This window comes from Trichomycterus rosablanca, chromosome 2, assembly GCF_030014385.1.
Source record: "Trichomycterus rosablanca isolate fTriRos1 chromosome 2, fTriRos1.hap1, whole genome shotgun sequence".
In the NCBI taxonomy this organism is placed as follows: domain Eukaryota; kingdom Metazoa; phylum Chordata; class Actinopteri; order Siluriformes; family Trichomycteridae; genus Trichomycterus; species Trichomycterus rosablanca.
In genome coordinates, this window is record NC_085989.1 from 38,328,825 (window position 1) to 38,347,496 (window position 18,672).

At 39.8% G+C, this 18,672-nt stretch overlaps 1 protein-coding gene across 4 annotated transcripts in view; it reads left to right on the forward strand.

Annotated features, from left to right (window-relative positions):
- Positions 1 to 16,797, forward strand: part of trip10a (thyroid hormone receptor interactor 10a) — a 57,630-nt gene extending 40,833 nt beyond the window's left edge. For all 4 annotated transcript variants that reach the window (XM_063015194.1, XM_063015204.1, XM_063015214.1 and 1 more), the window contains 5 exons: positions 990 to 1,099; positions 1,296 to 1,428; positions 3,070 to 3,158; positions 6,303 to 6,436; positions 13,900 to 16,797. In XM_063015194.1, coding sequence (XP_062871264.1) covers positions 990 to 1,099; positions 1,296 to 1,428; positions 3,070 to 3,158; positions 6,303 to 6,436; positions 13,900 to 14,051 — 618 coding nt within the window. In that variant the 3' untranslated portion in view covers positions 14,052 to 16,797. The remainder of the gene's footprint in view (positions 1 to 989; positions 1,100 to 1,295; positions 1,429 to 3,069; positions 3,159 to 6,302; positions 6,437 to 13,899) is intronic.
- The last annotated feature ends 1,875 nt before the right edge of the window (positions 16,798 to 18,672 follow it).

Here is an 18,672-nt window from a genome sequence, read left to right on the forward strand (position 1 = left end):
AAAGACAAGAAGAAAACTGGTCTGGGAGGCGACCAAGAGGCCTACAGCAACAATAAAGGACCAGCAGAAATTTCTAGCCAGTACTGTTTGTGTACTACATTTGACAACAATCTCCCATATGTCTGGGCTGTGGGGTAGGGTGGTGAGAAAAACATCCAATCAGGTTGGTGGCAGCATTATGTTTAGGGACTGTTTTCCCTGGAACTGGGGTTGTAGTCAAGGTGAAGAAAATTATGAACAGTTTAAAACACACAAAACCTTCGGGCCTCTGCTAAAAAGCTGAAGATGAAGAGGAATTTCATCTTTTAGCAGAACAGAAACCCAAAGCATACCTTCACATCAACAAAAGACAGAAGATCAAAGTTTTGGAATGGCCTAGCCAGAACCCAGTCTGTGGGGTACCATGAAGAGAACTTTACACAGGAGATGCTTCTACAGTGTGACAGATTTGGAGCACTTTTGCAAGGGAGAGTGAGATTTCCTACCTAAAAAGTGACTCCTGTCATGAAAGGTGCTTCAACAAACAAAAGTATTCGCTGAAGAGTGTCCATATTTATGTAACCGCATTATTGTAAGTGTTTTATTATTTAATCCCCCACCACCACCACCCCTGAAAGATTTCAATTTATTATTGATATAATTTTCAATTATAATTGTACAGATTATAGGTGACATAACAGCTGGAAAAAGCTCTAAAAAAAAGTTCATATTGGTCTCATGTTTTTACATCACAAAACCCAGGCATTGTAACATTGGTGTGTAGACCTTTCATATCCACTGTATATAAACACTTAATAGAAATGTCAATCATTGATTATTACCAATGATCATTCAGGCAGTTCTGAATGTTCAGGCCAAGCTCTCGTCTGCTTCATCAAGGTCTGAAAAGTAGGTTTTTAGGACAAACAGGAAGTGGTGATTATGCAGGAACAAGCAATCACACACAGGACGTGTTTAAAGAACTTCTTTTCTTGTCAATCTCATGCCAGCCGCCTGCCTCTGAAGATTTCGGCCATCTTCCCCCGGAGCAGCGGCGGAAGAGGCTACAACAAAAGATCGACGACATCAGCAAAGAGCTGCAGAAGGAACTGGATCAGAGGTAAGCAGTGTGATGACCGATGTTACTTTGGAAACTGGTGATATTAAGTATTAGTACTCTGGACTATGTTTCTATGGACTATGTGCTTTATCTCTGGTGATTCAGTATTGTTATTGTTATTTTAAGTTGACTGTATATCTGATCATATTTCTATCACTGTCCTGATTTGACCACTCTCCCTGTTGACTGTGTAAAGTGAGGCACTAGGGAAGATGAAAGACGTTTATGAGAAAAATCCTCAGATGGGCGATCCCAACAGCCTGGCACCGCAGATCACCCAGACGACCCACAACATTGAGCGGCTCCGGGGGGAACTCAACAAATATGAGGTGCTTCACAGTGTCATTTATCACACCTGTAATACAGTAGGTAAAAAAGGAACATCCTGAACTAAATCTGTAACTACAGTCTTATTACTGACTACGTATTTTGTATGGAAAGACACTGATCGCAGTGTCCACAAAAAGGTAAAGCTACTCCAGTTTAATTAGGGTTTTCATCTTTAATGTAGTATCACAAGTACTCTTTCATTATTATTATTAATGCATATAATTATTTTACTTATTTTATGGATCAAGTAGCACTAAAACGGTACCTTAATATTTTTTTTTTTTTTAGTCATGTAAGCTACACTGAGGCTACTTCGTCCAACCACATGCTGCCATAATGAATAATATAAAAAGAAAATACAGCACAGTTAACTTACTTACTGGCTACAGCACTTGATATCATCATTTCAAAGTCTCTGTATTATGCAATAAACAAAAACAAACAAGATATAATTAAATGCCATATTAACCTGTCAGGTGGGCCTCCGGAAGGCGCAGCAGTCTATTAATCTAGCCCACCACCGATGTCTGTTAGCCAGCGGAGTACTCAGACACAACTGGCTGTATCTTGAGCCTGGAGGGGATGCGAAGATAGATTGGACGGGGGTCATCAGTGAACTCCAACTGATCGGATGTTTGGGTGGCGAATACATTCTTGGTGGCCGTTCAGGTGACGCAGCATTGTTATTACGCTCGCCCATTATTGGCGAGATTCGAACTCGGGGCTACTCGCTGACCGGGCATCTACACAGTCTTGATTGGTTATGTCTGAGGAGAGGATGAGGGGTGGGCAGAAACCTGTGTTGGATTGGCGCCCTGTCCAGTATTTTCCTGTCTTGCACCCAGTGTTTCTCGGTGGAACCGGACTCGTCGTGACCCTGACAATAATAAAGATGTAAAATGTGGGAAAAACTAGGTTTTCATTCAAATAAAGAAAGTTCTAAAGTGAACAGATGGCTGTAATATAATGTGTGCTAACACTTTAACATCGGCATGAACAATTTTATCCGTCGTACTAGAAAAGTAGATTTTGCTTGCTGCTGTTTTTCATATTAATTTGCAGTAAGTGGAATTTAAAATCGGCTAGTCCTCACGTTCGTTTTGTTGCATTGCCAATGCGATAGTGTTATGATGGAAGAGATGGGCCACACTGAAACTAATTACCTAGTAAGGGCAGCTGTTAACATTAGCATGTGATTAATCAGTAAACTGCTAAAATCTGGTAATGATAAGATGAGTATGAATGGAAAAGCCCATGGTAATGATACTTAAAAGGTTGTTTCCTAAGCACCTGTGTTTAAAAGAGTAGTTGCAGTTTTTGAGGCAGTTCAAGTTATTGTGCTATTTACAGCTTAATCGTGCTGTTGGCTAAATCATTATATCAATAACTGGTCCACTGAGCAAGTGAAAGCTTCTGTGTACTTGTCCAGTCTCATGTTTTAAAAGCCTTAAAACACACTCAGTGAATTTTGTAGCTAATTTAGTCAGTGTATTTTTTGTTAGCTTAGCTAATTAAGTGTTAAGTCTAAAATAAGACCCAAGCTAAAATTAGAGCTTTAGGGTGTGCCACGTCATTAAAATAAGTACAAATACAAATTGGGAGTGTGTACATACTTACTTTGTTGTGTTTCTGTGTTATAGTCGTGGCTGGCAGGAGCCGGGGGTCGAGACGCTACTCTCCGTTACTCCAGTCACTCCCTGAACAACAATGGTTCCCTCAGTGTGTACAGGTCAGTGCTATCACCACACAAGCTTGAGAATGCACACATGCAAGATAACCTCATCTCAAACTTTTGTTTGGTTTAAAAAAAAAAAAAATGTTTGGCTAAAGGGCTAAGAGGGGTGGGGATATGGACTTATCAGTGTGCACTGATTGGCTAGACTCCAAGCACTGTAAAACGACAGACCACTGCAGTTCACAACAAGGAAACAAGTATTTTGAGTCTTCTACAGGAAAGTCCTGGCATGACTTTTGCATGTTTGCTATAAGGTCATAGTTCTCTGAAGATGATAATTCATATACGTTGATACTATTTTAATGGTTTACTTATTGCATATCATAAATATTGTAATATCATAATATCTCAAACTGGAACCAGTACAGCCACCTCCTAAAACATACAGAAAGTGGACTGAATAAATTGTCCCAAGATGATTTAATGTGCAGTGCGCTGCAATGGATTGGTGCCCTGTTCAGTGTGTATTCAAGAATGAGTGGCAACAGACTCACTGCAAACTTGCCCAAGGTTACAAAGGTTACAAAAAAAAAAAAGAATTAGATTTAGTCTAGGAACTAAGTCCTGAACTATGTTTTTTTTTATATACAGTCGAATCCGGTTAATTGGACCACATCGGGACGCAATCGTTTTGGTCCTAATAACCGGCTGGTCCGATTACACGAACATGCCCTATGTTACAAGGAATGATAGTGGAATGATAGTGGAATGACTTTAATCGTGATTGACAGGAGGGAATTCCTTGCACGTGTTGCCGGACACTCTTGACTTCATTTCGCCAAAAAGCGGAGATGCAGATGAATCCAATAACCACGCTGCTGGCTACTGGGTGCTTCGTTGTGGGAAAGAAAGTGGTGGGCGTGTTCACCTCCCGCTGGTTTTGCTCTTGTCAACACAACTTTTCGGATTTCCTGACCTTTGATAAAAGCATAAATTCTCCCGGGGAGCCCAGGAATCCTCCCATATCTCGCTGACCCGCTTTGCATCCGCTCTAAGTGGCGACTTGTGGCTTCTTTTTCTTATTCGCTCTCACGTTCTTTGGTCCGATTAAACGGAATTTTGGTCCAAATAAGCGAATAACATTACACGTACATAATAGGATTTGTTTCGGTACTTTAGGATTCGGTCCGAATAAGCGGCTGGTCCGATTAACCGGTGGTCCAATTAACCGGATTCGACTGTATCAGGCTACATACATAATATAGAAACTTGAGTTTCAATACAATTGTACAGGGTGGGCCATTTATGTAGATACACCTAAATAAAATGGGAATGGTTGGTGATATTAACTACCTGTTTGTGGCACATTAGTATATGGGAGGGGGGAAACTTTTCAAGATGGGTGGTGACCATGGCGGCCATTTTGAAGTCGGCCATTTTGGATCCAACTTTAGTTTTTTCAATGGGAAGAGGGTCATGTGACACATCAAACTTATTGAGAATTTCACAAGTGTATCCATATAAATGGCCCACCCTGTAGTACAATACAAGATGATTTGGCCTAATAAATATTGTAATACTACATTTTATTTTGTCGTTACCTTTTTAAATACAGTGGATTTAGATCCCTTGACTTTTGCACACTTTGGGTTGGTTTCACAGACAGGGATTAAGCCTAGTCCTAGACTACACAGCATTTTGAATGGAGATTCTCCATTTAAAGCAAAATGTAGTCCTAGACTAGCCTTAATCCCTGTCTGGGAAACCAAACCTTTGTGTTATAGATTTCATTTTAAAAGGATTGGAGACTGACGTAAAAACATGGATTTTAATTGATTTAAAATCAAAATCTTAAATCTAATTCACAAAAGTATTCAGATCCTAAGAAATCCACTTTAGCAGCAAGTCTATTTGGATACATCGCTACAAGCTCTGCACACCCGTATAGCAGTTTACTCCATTTGTAGTACGAGATCTTCTCCAGCCCTGATGAAGCGTGGCTGTGAACTGTCTCCACAGATTCTCAATGGGGTTTATGTCAGGGCTTTGGCTGGACCACTTGAAGACGTTCAGAGACTTGCCCTGAAACCACTTGTTTTTGCTGTTTGCTTGGGTTGATTCTTGTGTTGAAAGCTGAAGTGTCACCCCATTTCTGAATTAGCGTGCACTCGAGGAAGTTTTCTTTAAGGATGTTCCTGTTAAGGATGTTAATGATTAACCAATTGACTCAAAGCCAACAAGAAGTCATTATTTATTAATATTTTTTTTTCTTGCCTTCCTGGCCAAGGCCCTTCTTTGCCTAAGCCAGCTCTAGCAAGGTTCAAGGTTGTGACATGTAGTGGTGTAACTCCTTTGTTTCTTTTTCCTCCACCCAATCTAATCATTAAGAATTCGCCTCATGCATTTCCTAGAGTTCAAAACATTCTAACTTGCAGCTCTCACCAACCACGACAAAAAGCTCCCATAGCTTACAGCATGACAGAACAGATCCAAAAATGCACTTAGAGCTTTGCACAATAATTGAAATTTGTAATTAGAGAACAGAGGTTAACGCAATCTACAGTGCAGCTTAATATAGACCTGGGATAAAGCTTCCTATAAAAACTGAGCTTTAATTATTTATCACTGTACACTACAAAATTGCTAAAACTAATGATCATCCTGCCCAGGGTCATGATGGGTTTAGTTCAGACAGGAATACCCTGGATAGGGCACCAGTTTATCGCAGGGCTTTGGCTACCACTCCTATTTCTCTTCAGACACAGCCGATCACGTTTGTGTAGTCGCCTGGCTGGCCATATTAGACACTGCACCACTCAAGCACTATATAATTTATAATTTGTCTATTCACATTTATTAGCGAGTAATGTTAGAAAAAGATAGTGTTGGCTAACAGTACTGCCATTATTTTTAGCAAAAATGACATTGCTTACAGTACCATAGGTTAAAAACCTCTTGTCTATAAGATTTAATGTGTAAGATTAGTACCATAATGGAACATTCCAATCCAATATGTCACAGCTCTCACCCCATTATGAGTTTCATAATATATGATGTATAGAGGTTTCCGATATGCTGACCAGGGCCAGTAGGTGGTCATTTAGTTTTTATGTGTAGGTAATTTGTGTAGTTGCTGGCAGGTTTTTCTGTTCAGTTTACTTATTGACCATGTGTACTCCACCATCACTCTTTCTGCAGTCCTGATGGGGCCCATTCAGATGAAAGCGCCCCTGACTCCTCCCAGGCAATTTATGCTGAGTTCGATGATGACTTTGAGGAAGAGGAGCTTTCTACTCCAATTGGAACGTGCACAGCTTTATACAACTTTCCAGGTACAAATAAAATGGCTTTTTCTCACTATAGTTTAGGACTGTTGCACTTTAATCGAGTGCATATAGAAACATACCCTGTCAATTTTTTTCACGTCACACATTGAAATGTACACGTTTGCAAAATCCAGTTAGTTAAAATCTTATTACTATCACTAGGATGAATTCTTAGACTTGCTCAGCTTCACCTCAAGACCATATGCTGCACTACTTCCCAGACCTGACATCAGGGAACAGTCAATTTTATATTACAGTAATCAAAAGCAAATTAACTGAAGATTCCACAACTAGTAATGTATTCACCATGGTTGCTAATTTGCTTTTAAAGGCACCCAGGGATAAAGTTGTGGAAAAGCCCTATTTAGAAGTAGGATACAAAATGATTTTAGAGGATTTTACTATTCCTTGGAGTAGCCTTTAAAGTGTTATCAAGAATTGGAAAGTGCATTGCCTCACCAGCACCTGGTCTTGATCTGGCCGTCTCTTTGGATGACCAAACCAGTAGGATAATGATCAGGAACGCTACCAAGTGGCCAATAGCAACCTTAAATGACTAGCCTTTATGACTGAGTACCGGTCCGTGGGCTATTTATTAACGGGCCGCACAGAAAGAATGAATAATTAGAGATCGCTAGAAAAGCAGTTTTCACTGCTTCTATTTCGGGTGCTATTGTCACCCCTAGGTGGGAGCAGCATTTTAATGCAGCGAAAATAGCTCATTTTACATTTACATTTTGTGAGCAATATTATTACATAATTTTATGTCATCCCTTCCTCACCAGTCCGTGAAATTATATCTTATATAAAACTGGTCCGTGGTGCAAAAAAGGTTGGGAAACGCTGCATTAGTAAACAATCTCACAAGCTTTATGATAGGCTGTCCTCTATGGCAAAGACGCAAAAGGATCCTCTTTTTAAAAGCTTGGTTGCATTTTGCAAAAGATACGTGAAAGATTCTGATTACATGTGGCAAAAGGTTATATGATCAGATAGGACCAAGGGTACACTTTTTGGACTGAAAACCAGCTCATCATCCCAAATGCACCAGTCAATTGGCACCATTTAGGCTCAAATGACATTTGGCTTTCCATTTGCTTCATGTAGTTTAAATATCATTATTTTGGGCATCTATAGTATTTTTTTAATCAACATCCAAACAAGTTTTATAGCTGCATAAATAAATGAAGCTTTAAAACCCACAGTGGTAACTGCTGGGAGTTACCTGCTTAAATATATAAAATCACTACCACAGCTTGCACGTATTGGTCATTAATGTCTATGCAATTAGGGCTGAAGCACAATAAAGCAGGCTTAAACCAGACGTGGAGTTATCTTCGGGTATATAGGCAGCATGGTGGCTCGGTCGGTAGCACTGTCACCCCACAGCAGGAAGGTCCTGGGTTCGATTCCCAGGTGGAGCGGTCCGTGTCCTTTCTGTGTGGAAATTGCATGTTCTCCTCATGTCTGCGTGGGTTTCCTCCGGAAGCTCTGATTTCCTCTTACAGTCCAAAGACATGCAAGGGAGGTAAATTGGAGATACAAAATTGTCCATGGCTGTGTTTGACATTAAACTTGAACTGATGAATCTTGTGTAACCAGTAACTACCTGTCCTGTCATGAATGTAACCAAAGTGTGTAAAACATGACGTTAAAATCCTAATAAAATAAAGTTATACAGTGGATTCAGAAAGTATTTAGACCCTTTACTGTTTGCTGCCATTGTGTTGTGGATTTTAATTTAATGTATAATGACAAAATGAAAATTTTTAGACTTTTGACAGTAAAAGTCAAAAACTGAATTCTTACTCATAGAAGTGTTCAGACCCAATATTCAGTACTTCTGTCAGCAATTACAGCTGCAAAGCTGCCTGGATTTGGGCAGTTCATCCCATTCTTCATGTCAGATCCTCTTATTTATATCAGTTGGCAAGTGTCTGTAAACTGCCATTTTTAGTGCCCCCTGCAGATGTTCAATAAAATTTAAGTCTGGGCTTTTAGTTGGGCCACTTAAGGATGTTCAGAGACTTTCCCCAATGCCACTCTTTGGTTGTTTTGGCTATATGCTCTGTGTCATTGTTGAGTTGAAAGGTAAACTATTTTCATGGTATAAGTTTGCTTGTCCTTAAAAGAAAAATGTTCCTGTATTTAGTCTCCCAGTGAGTTTGAATTTGCTTCTGATCAGACCTTTTTCCCTGGTGTTGCCACAAGTCCTTTATGTTTTTGTCCGGCCATCCTGCCTGATTAATAGGGCCAATGAGATGATTGTCTATCCAACAGGTTCTCCCAGTTCTACATAGGACTTTTGGAGCTCTTATAGAGTGAACATAGAGTTTATTCTTACTTCCCTGACCAAGACACACCATGTACAAAAAGTCAAGAGTCTAAATACTTTCTAAATCCACTTCATATTTAAAGGAAACTGTGTACCTTCTTTTACTGAAGCGCAGCATGTACTAACAGCTATAAGTTATTGAATCATTATTTGCCTTTTTCTGTTTAAAATACTGTTTCACTGTATTTTACTGAGTGCCAAGCAGCTTATGAGGGGAAAAGATAGGCTTATTAGCAGAATTGTAGACAGCGTGCCATCTGGGAACCTGTCATGCTGCTGTCCCATGTGGTGTGAATTGTCGAACCTGTTAACATGGATGCACAAACAAAAAGCAAGACAATTTATGTCTTATTTTGTCGTGTAACAATACATTGTGTCATAGCTAATTGGAGGCATTTGTTTTTAGGTGACTGGTACATCAAACTATACATTTAGAACCCAACAGGTTACTGCATGTCCCTTTTCAAAATGACAGCAGGGCGAAATGACCCCTCCCTGTACCTTTTAAATGACACTACACTAATTACACCCTCACTTCCTCATTAAAGCCAAGACCTCACTGTTACCACAGGGACGGGCGTGATTCTCAAACAGTGTCTTTGTAAGTGCTTGATTAAAATCTGACGTAACGGCGTCATACAATACGGTGTGCATTGTATGGGGAGTAATATTATCCGCATGTGCATAAAGCTGCAATGTGTTGTGACATGCAGGAAATCATGTAAACCTAATAAACATGAGGTGATTTTTGTATATTTCCAGGCTGCACTAATTTGGTCTAATCAACAGGTTAAAGTAAAGAAGAAAAAAGAAAACATATAAATGTTAGAAAATTATACAGTTAAAATGTAAAATAAAATATACAGGTACAATTATACTGTGTGTAATGGTGGTAAAACATCCTTTCCCCAGAACTCAAGTCTTGCTTACATTTACATTTTCGGCATTTGACAGACGCTGTTATTCAAAGCGACTTACAGCACTGCAAAGGTATATTGTCTAAGCAATTAAAGGCTAAGGGCCTTTTGGTCACTAGTCCAGTACCTTAACCGCTAGGCTGGAGCTGCCCTCATCATTAAGGCTCTCCTAAATTATAGCCGTGAAAATCGAGGCACTGACTGTGTAATGAGTCTTTTCCCATGTAATATGCAGTTTGCTGTGAAATTAAAAATGTAAGGTTTGTGTTTAGCGATTTAACTTTTGTCATTTGCATTTTGGGCATCTGTAGCCTAGTGGTTAAGGTACTGGACTAGTAATCAAAAGCTTGCCGGTTCAAGCCTCACCTCTGCCAGATTGCAACTGTTGGGTCCTTGAGCAAGGCCCTTAACCCTCAATTGCTTAGACTGTATACTGTCACAACTGTAAGCTGCTTTGAATAAAAGCGTCTGCTAAATGCTGAAAAATGTAAATGTATACTGGGTAATTTGCACTATGAGGCGGTCCTAGCAATCCTACAGCAGTTCAGTTAGCAATCACTTAGACAAGATGTCAAAGTCTAAAGCTGCTAAAACGCTACTTAGGTAACTGAGTTTGAAAAACTCCCAACCATTTCTGTGGATGCAGAGGGGGGGTGTCAAAACACGGATGCAAATTTTCGTATTTGAGATGGAGCCTTGCACCTTCGCTGAATGTGTATTGTAACTTCCATTTATTTTATCATTCAACTTTATTAACGTTATTTAGTTACTGCTGTGTAATGTGGCACAAATCTGTGAAATCTGTGATTTTTAAAAACAAGGTCCTTAGAATTAAGCAAATTTGAAATGGCCTTACTCATCATGTTATGAAGAAATATAGTAAACGTGATTATTAAGTGATTGGCTAGTGTCAGGCTGGTGATTGGTTGAGAAGAATGTCATGGTAGTCTTTCCTAGAGACAACAAAACATGTTAAGCTGTTTTACATTCACGTTTATGGCATTTAGCAGGTGCTTTATATCCAGAGTGATATACAATGAGATGTTAAGGGCTGATGGCCTTGCTTAGAGGCTTATGAGTGGCAACATGGTGGTGGGGCTTGAAACAATGATCTTCTGAATACTAGTCTATTATCTTGAGCTACCATTGGTTTGGGTTGCTGTTGTGCCATTTTGGACTCTCTTTCAACTTAAGTCTTTACATGAGTTGGGGCGGCACGGTGGCTCAGTGGGTAGCACTGTCGCCTCACAGCAAAAAGTTCCTGGGTTCGATCCCCAGGTGGGGTGGTCCGGGTCCTTTCTGTGTGGAGTTTGCATGTTCTCCCCATGTCTGTCTGGGTTGCCTCCGGGAGCTCCGGTTTCCTCCCACAGTCCAAAAACATGCAAGTGAGGTGAATTGGAGATGAATTGAAAATTGTCCATGACTGTTTGATATAACCTTGTGAACTGATGAATCTTGTGTAATGAGTAACTACCATTTTTGTCATGAGTGTAACCAAAGTGTAAAACATGACGTTAAAATCCTAATAAATAAATACATTAAGAGTTGATGTATGATTCTCATGAATAATAGTCTAAATAATTAATGGTTCCATATGTAAGTTTATTAAGGTTAAAGATCCAGTATCTATAAATAGATAAGGTAAATGAAGGAGTTGGGTTTGAAAGGACCTTTAGAGCATGTGTTTCATTTGTAATCTGGAACAGATGTTCCAGATGGATAGACACATCTCTCTGCTTCTAAGTGGCAGGTAATTCGAGTTAACAGTAGCTTGACAAGCAATTCTCTCAGAATAGGCCATAAACGTTGGATGTTCATACCTCCTTTTTTATATCAGGATCATTGGACAAAATGTATTAAAACTATGTGTCTACACATTGGCTGCATTCCAATCACCCCAGTAGGTCCCTCTAAAGTGGACTATACAGTGAATTCGAGCCATTTTATTACACTGTAGGGAGTGAAAGCGTTCAGTTTGAAGGAAACATCAAACTGTGTAGGGAGTCGTGAGAAACAAAGGTTCATCATTAAACAGGAACCTGACAGTAAAGTTTTCTTATCAATCACTGAGTGTCTTGTGGGTTAATACAGGTGCATTATCTGAGACCAGCAGATGGTACAAGCGGGATTGTCAGACTAATGTTTCATCAATCTTAGTTGAAAGCAACCACCAACGTCGAAAGTAACCAGTGAATGCTGCAAAATTCACCAAATTCAGCTTAACTTTTATATAGCTAATCACGCGCAATACAACACAATGTAAATACAACACAAACTTGATGTATTTCCATAAACTCATGTTTATTCCATACATATTACATACAAAATATAATACATGGCTGCGGTTCATTATTTTGGTAGTTACTTGAGAAAGCAAAGGAATTGTGAGATTGCTGTAAACATGACATTCTGAAATGTATGTGATACCAAGCAACCCACATTTTGTCCATGATTTTTACTGCAGTCCAGGCAACACAAACAATGCAACAAAACAAAAAACGAAATATACTTAATTAATGAAATTGTTGCCAATCTTGTCCCACTGTGGTTTACAAGGTATAACATAAAGTCTCCGTTTGTGCAAAAGTTCAGAATTTATTAAATTTGTATTATTAGGGATGTAACGATACACTCTACCCACGATGCAATACGATTCATGATACTAGGTTCACGATACGATTTTTTACCTTTTTTTTTTTTTTTTTTTAAACAAAATGAAATTGAAGACAATTTATGACAAATATTTCTTTTATTATTTCTCTTTAAAATAAAATACTGTATTTGTGCTTATCTTTTATTCATTTAAATAACGAATGCCCTTTTATTTCTGAGGTAGGTACAAACTATGCCAAATAATGCTTATTGTGTAAAAAAACAAATGAAATTTTAAAACAAATCCAACATTATATAAATAAATGAATAATACAAATAAAGAAAGCATCCTTACATAAATAAATTTGGCTGGAAAATCCCCCTACCTGGCAACTTTGTGAAGTGCAGTCAACCTGGCGGGGTGAATAGCGCAGTGCCTTCTGCTTTTTAACGTGAATATCGATTCATCTAAATTAATAACCGATTTGAATCGTGGCACATGTGCACCGATTTTAACCGTCTTGTGGTGCATCGTTACATCCCTAATTATTATTTATCTCTGCAACACATTTTTTGTCATTTAAAAAGTAAAAAAAAAAAAAAAAAAAACTGTGCTAAGGGAACATCAGTAGTTTAAATCCCTTCATTTGGAACGGCCTTGCAACGGTACCACATAAACGTCAGAATGTCACGTTGACAGCAATCTTTGACCATCCTTTTGCTTTCTCAAGTAACTCATTGGTTTGATTCCCAGGTGAAGTGGTCTGGGTCCTTTCTGTGTGGAGTTTGCATGTTCTCCCTGTGTCTGCAGGGGTTTCCTCCGGGAGCTCCGGTTTCCTCCTACAGTACAAAAACATGCAGTCAGGTTAATTGGAGATGCTAAATTGTCCTTGACTGTTTGATTTCGAACTTGAACTGATGAATCTTGTGTAACGAGTAACTACCTGTCCTGTCATGAATGTACCCATCCTAATAACAATGCTTATAAACTTAAATATTAATAGCCGATATCATGTGATTAGTGTGGAGGGTATACAAGTACACTACCTAGGGACCCTGTGGAATGGAATCCAGCTATTTAAATTTTTCCATTCACCCCTGTTCACCAAGTCTAGTCATATATATTTGCATGCACGCTTCACGCTATTTGCATGCACGCTACAATCTACTGTATCTTCTTACCTGCTAAAGATGTCAGTATTGCATACAGAGTGCCACACACTACCATCTCTGATAAACCACCCCTTGTCTAGGTGCCTCGCCTCCTAATATGGGTCATCACTGCTCGACAGTTTTCCCTACCCGCTACAGGCACACATTCAATCAAGTGTCTGTGTAAGCGCCTGGCCAGTTGATAGCACAACTGGGATTTGAACTTGTGGTGTACTAGTGCATTAGACTGCTGTGCCTAATGTAAAACTGTGTATCTTAAACATTACAATGTGATTTTTCTTTTGCTTATATGATAATAAATATTATGAAAATTCCAATTGAGAAGTTTATTCAGATAGAGCTCTAACATTTTTTATATCTGGCTCTGTTTACATTGTGAATTACTCACATGTTTATTCCTTACTTTGTTTTTGTGATCTATTTTCTCTGTGCTGCCCTCTTCTGGTGTGCAGGCTCCAGTGAAGGCACCATCTCCATGCAAGAAGGGGAGGTGCTGGCCGTGGTGGAGGAGGACAAAGGTGACGGATGGACACGGGTGAGGCGGAATAACGGCGATGAAGGCTACATCCCCACTTCCTACGCCAACATCACACTCAACAAATGAGCTATTTTCCTGACGTGCACCGACTCCCCATCACTGCATATCATTTGGCACCGAGCACTGCAACGTTCAGGCTACAGAGGGAGATAAAGACAAGCGTTTGTGTAGACACGACTCTGACGGGTCAGCCAGAAACAGCATGGGAATATTGTTAGCAGTTTATATCTTCCCCCTCCTCCTCGTCTAGACGTCTAAACCGAAACCGGTGTGTGTTTAAGATGCCGTTCGGGTCTCGCTCCGTCTGCGAGACATCAACTGCCAGCCGTCGTCAAACACAGACAAGTCTCCGAGGATGCCTCATGGCTGCAGCTAAAACAGGACCAACTCGTCTAACACATTCTAGAAAGTGTGCGTGGAAAGAAACGCAAACGATTTGTGGTGGTGATGATTAATTGTAGCCGTAGCTACCATCTCTGTCCCGGTGGGAATCGTGCCATGTCCTGACCTTGCTGTTCTACTTTTTCACTTTAAGCTATTGTTTTAATGGATGTTCTGTGTAAACACCAACTCACTTGTTTGCAGATGCTTGCCAATGAGTTTAATGTGGGATGGATGCGAGTGTGGAGAGAGCAGTGTGGACCTGAACCAATTTCTGATTCAAAGACTGCGCTCTGCTGCACAGTTCAAGACAATCATTCAGCGTAGTTGCATTTACATTAACTTACCTTACTGACAGCTTTTTACAGATCACTAGGGATGCCTGTTTTCACCTTCTAGAGAAGCCAAAAAATTATGATATTTATCGTAATTTACTATTATAACTACTTATGACTTTAAAATGATAGCAAAATATATTTTGAAGATTTTATATATTTTTAAAATGTTAGTAATATTTGAGATGTGCTTCTAAGGGAAGGAAATGCCTGACATAATTATTATATATATTTTTTTTTTTATTCGAATTTTGCATTTCCCCTCTTGGTCACCCAATCTAGTTTCCATTTCCCAGATTGTAACTTCTCCGAAGCTGGGCGGCACGGTGGCTAAGTGGGTAGCACTGTCGCCTCACAGCAAGAAGGCCCTGGGTTCGATCCCCAGGTGGGGCGGTCCGGGTCCTTTCTGTGTGGAGTTTGCATGTTTCGGTTTCCTCCCACAGTCCGAAGACATGCAAGTGAGGTGAATTGGAGACACTAAATTGTCCATGACTGTGTTCGAAATAACCTTGTGAACTGATGAATCTTGAGTAATGAGTAACCACCGTTCCTGTCATGAATGTAACCAAAGTGTAAAACATGACGTTAAAATCCTAATAAACAATAAAAAAAACAATCTTCTGCGGCTTGCATCACCCCTGCCCTGACCGAGGAGAGCCGCGGACTATCGTGTCCTTTTTGACAGACGTACATTCTAAGTCGACCAGAGGCAGAGTCTCACTGAGAGCGCACTCTGTGCCCTTTGTTGAGTTCCCCACTTTTTGAACCTCCCTCCCTCAGACAGCCAGTTGTGACTGTTGGACAGCACAGCTTTAGAGCTTGAGATCTTAAGCTACACCACTCAAGCGACCCATGGTTCCTATTTTTGCTTTTTCTTATAAAATTTTTATACAACGATCCCCAGTCAACACTTTGTGCTAGTTTCTGTGCCAAGAAACACAACCAATAAAACACAATAATAAGAAATAATAGATTGTTATTTCTAAAGATGTGGCACCTTTTTTTACTCAGTTACTTTCCACATGAACACGGTGGCTAAGTCGGTAGCACTGTCGCCTCACGGCAAGAAGGTCCTGGGTTTGATCCCCAGGTGGGGCAGTCCGGGTCCTTTCTGTGTGGAGTTTGTGTGTTCTCTCCCGTGTCTGCGTGGGTTTACTCCGGGTGCTCCGGTTTCTTCCCACAGTCCAAAGACATGAATTGGAGATACTAAATTGTCCATGACTGTGTTTGATATAACCTTGTGTGAACTGATGAATCTTGTGTAATGAGTAACTACCGTTCCTGTCATGAATGTAACCAAAGTGTAAAACATGACGTTAAAATCCTAATAAACAAACAAACGGTCCTAATAAAACATTTGGGCTTGGGATCGACACTGAGCGCACACTGTGACTGACAAGTGCACCTTCCAGTGGCTATGCTGTTTGACATGACTTCAGAACCCCCAAACAGACATAGACAATTAAATCTGTGTAGACACCCAATAGGATGGCACACCTGCGATCCAAACCCAAGATCTAAGCAGTAGTGGGTTAACATACTTCTAACAACTAAACAGTATGTGTGCAAATGTGCCAACGTTTCTTATCTGTTAGGGTGTTAACAGTACTTAATTTTACTGAGAAAATAAACCCATTTTGCATAAAACTGTATTGCTACCTGAAACAGAAGGACTATTTGTTTTGTTTTGTTTTTTGTTTAGCAGGTGAAAACAGGCTTCCATAGATCATGGTTACAAAATGCCAAATTAAGATCATGTTTTGTGCTTTACGGATTGTAACTTATTGTTAAGCACACATTGTATGTGTTCACTCAACATAAAGGATTACTGCACACTATTTGACACACTGTCACAAGAACACATTTTAACATGTAAATAAAACGTTGAAAAATGTGCAACATGTAGGACTATATTTATATATAAGAAGTAATATATTTTAGATATCCCATCACCACTATTGTCTTAGCTTTTATCTTTAAGGAATAAAGATTGTATAGTGTAAGCTCATTCCTGTATGCGGTAGTTAAGCTGATTATCATGTTTGAATGTTTATTATTACAGTCTCCTCTGTCCAGGTGCCTTTTAGTAAATCATTATATACGGAGTGTTACATGTCTTTTTGCACGTCATGTCTCTTCTGATCAGTTTTCTGACCATAAGGTTTTTACATAAGGTGGTCTATTACAGGCCTGCTGCTGGCCGGGTGATTTGTCACATGGCTGTCCATGAACGGTGCATTTGGCACCATCAGTTTTTTTTTTTTCCACTGCAGACATCTCTCCACCATCACTTCCTCTCTATGCATCTGTTTTAGTTTCTGTTTCAGGCTGTATTTAATCTATTTAGTGGTTGATTAACTATTAATTGACTTGTTTAAAATGGCCTGATTAACACAAATAGATTTTTTTGGTTTGCAATTACAGTTACAAAAGCTAAGTAGCTTTTTATTTGTATAGAGGTTACATACACTGATTAGGCATAACATTATGACCACCTTCCTAATGTTGTGTTGGTCCCCCTTTTGCTGCCAGAACTTCACTAGAGCCCTGAAGGTGTGCTTTGGTATCTGGAACCAAGATGTTAGCAGCAGATCCTCTAACTCCTGTAAGTTGTGAGGTGGGGCCTCCATGGATCGGACTTGTTTGTCCAGCACATCCCACAGATGCTCGATTGGATTGACATCTGGGGAATTTGGAGACCAAGTCAACACCTCAAACTTGTTGTTGTGCTCCTCAAATCATTCCTGAACCATTTTTGCTTTGTGTCAGGGCGCATTATCCTGCTGAAAGAGGCCACAGTTATCAGGGAATACAGTTTCCATGAAAGGGTGTACATGGTCTGCAACAATGCTTAGGTAGGTGGTACGTGTCAAAGTAACATCCTCATGGATGGCAGGACCCAAGGTTTCCCAGCAGAACATTTCCCAAAGCATCACACTGCCTCCGTCGGCTTGCCTGCTTCCCAGTGGTCATAATGTTATGCCTCGTCGGTGTATAGCATTATTTCATATAGCATTAAACATGGTCAAAATATGTGGACACTTTTTAAGTGGATTTTCCCTTTTCTAATGGGTGCATAATATACAGCCATGCAATCTTTTATAGACCGCAGAATGAGTCACCCTAAAGAGCTCTGGAAATTGTATTGACACTTTCATAGAATGCCGCCTCTTCAACAAGTCTGTTTATCTGCTGTTAATAATGAGACTAGTGATAATGTCCAGTAGCATTGATAGCATGGCCTCAAAGCAGTAGACCACACATACCGATCACTGCAACTTGTGAAGTGTAATAAATCACCTGTCATTAGTTGCATAATGCTGTAATGAATTTCAGACTGCCTCTGAAAAAAAGACCAGAGCTTCATGAATTGCAATATTGTATATGGGTAGTTGTATATAAGCCAAAGTGCCAGCTAAGTTGGTGTAAGGCACACCCTTTTGGACTCTGGAGTAGTAAAATAATCAACGCTGTACCATTGGCAATCAGATAGACAAATATGGATGCCATTAGAACAGAGGTGTCATCTGTTCACTTTACTAGAGGAGCAAGTTCTGTATTACCACTAGTGGTGGTCCGAGAATAATCTGTCCTTATGTGTGGCAATGACTTTTTTTTTTATGCATGAGAGTTTCCCTTGTATACAATGTGTGCACAGGCTCCTGATCTCAACTACACTATATTGCCAAAAGTATTCGCTCGTCTGCCTTCACACACATATGAACTTGAGTGACGTCCCATTCCTAATCCATAGGGTTTAATATGATGTCGGCCCACCCTTTGCAGCTATAACAGCTTCAACTCTTCTGGGAAGGCTTTCCACTAGGTTTAGGAGTGTGTTTATGGGAATTTTTGACCATTCTTCCAGAAGCACATTTGTGAGGTCAGACACTGAAGTTGGACGAGAAGACCTGGCTCACAGTCTCCTCTCTAATTCATCCCAAAGGTGTTCTATCAGGTTGAGGTCAGGA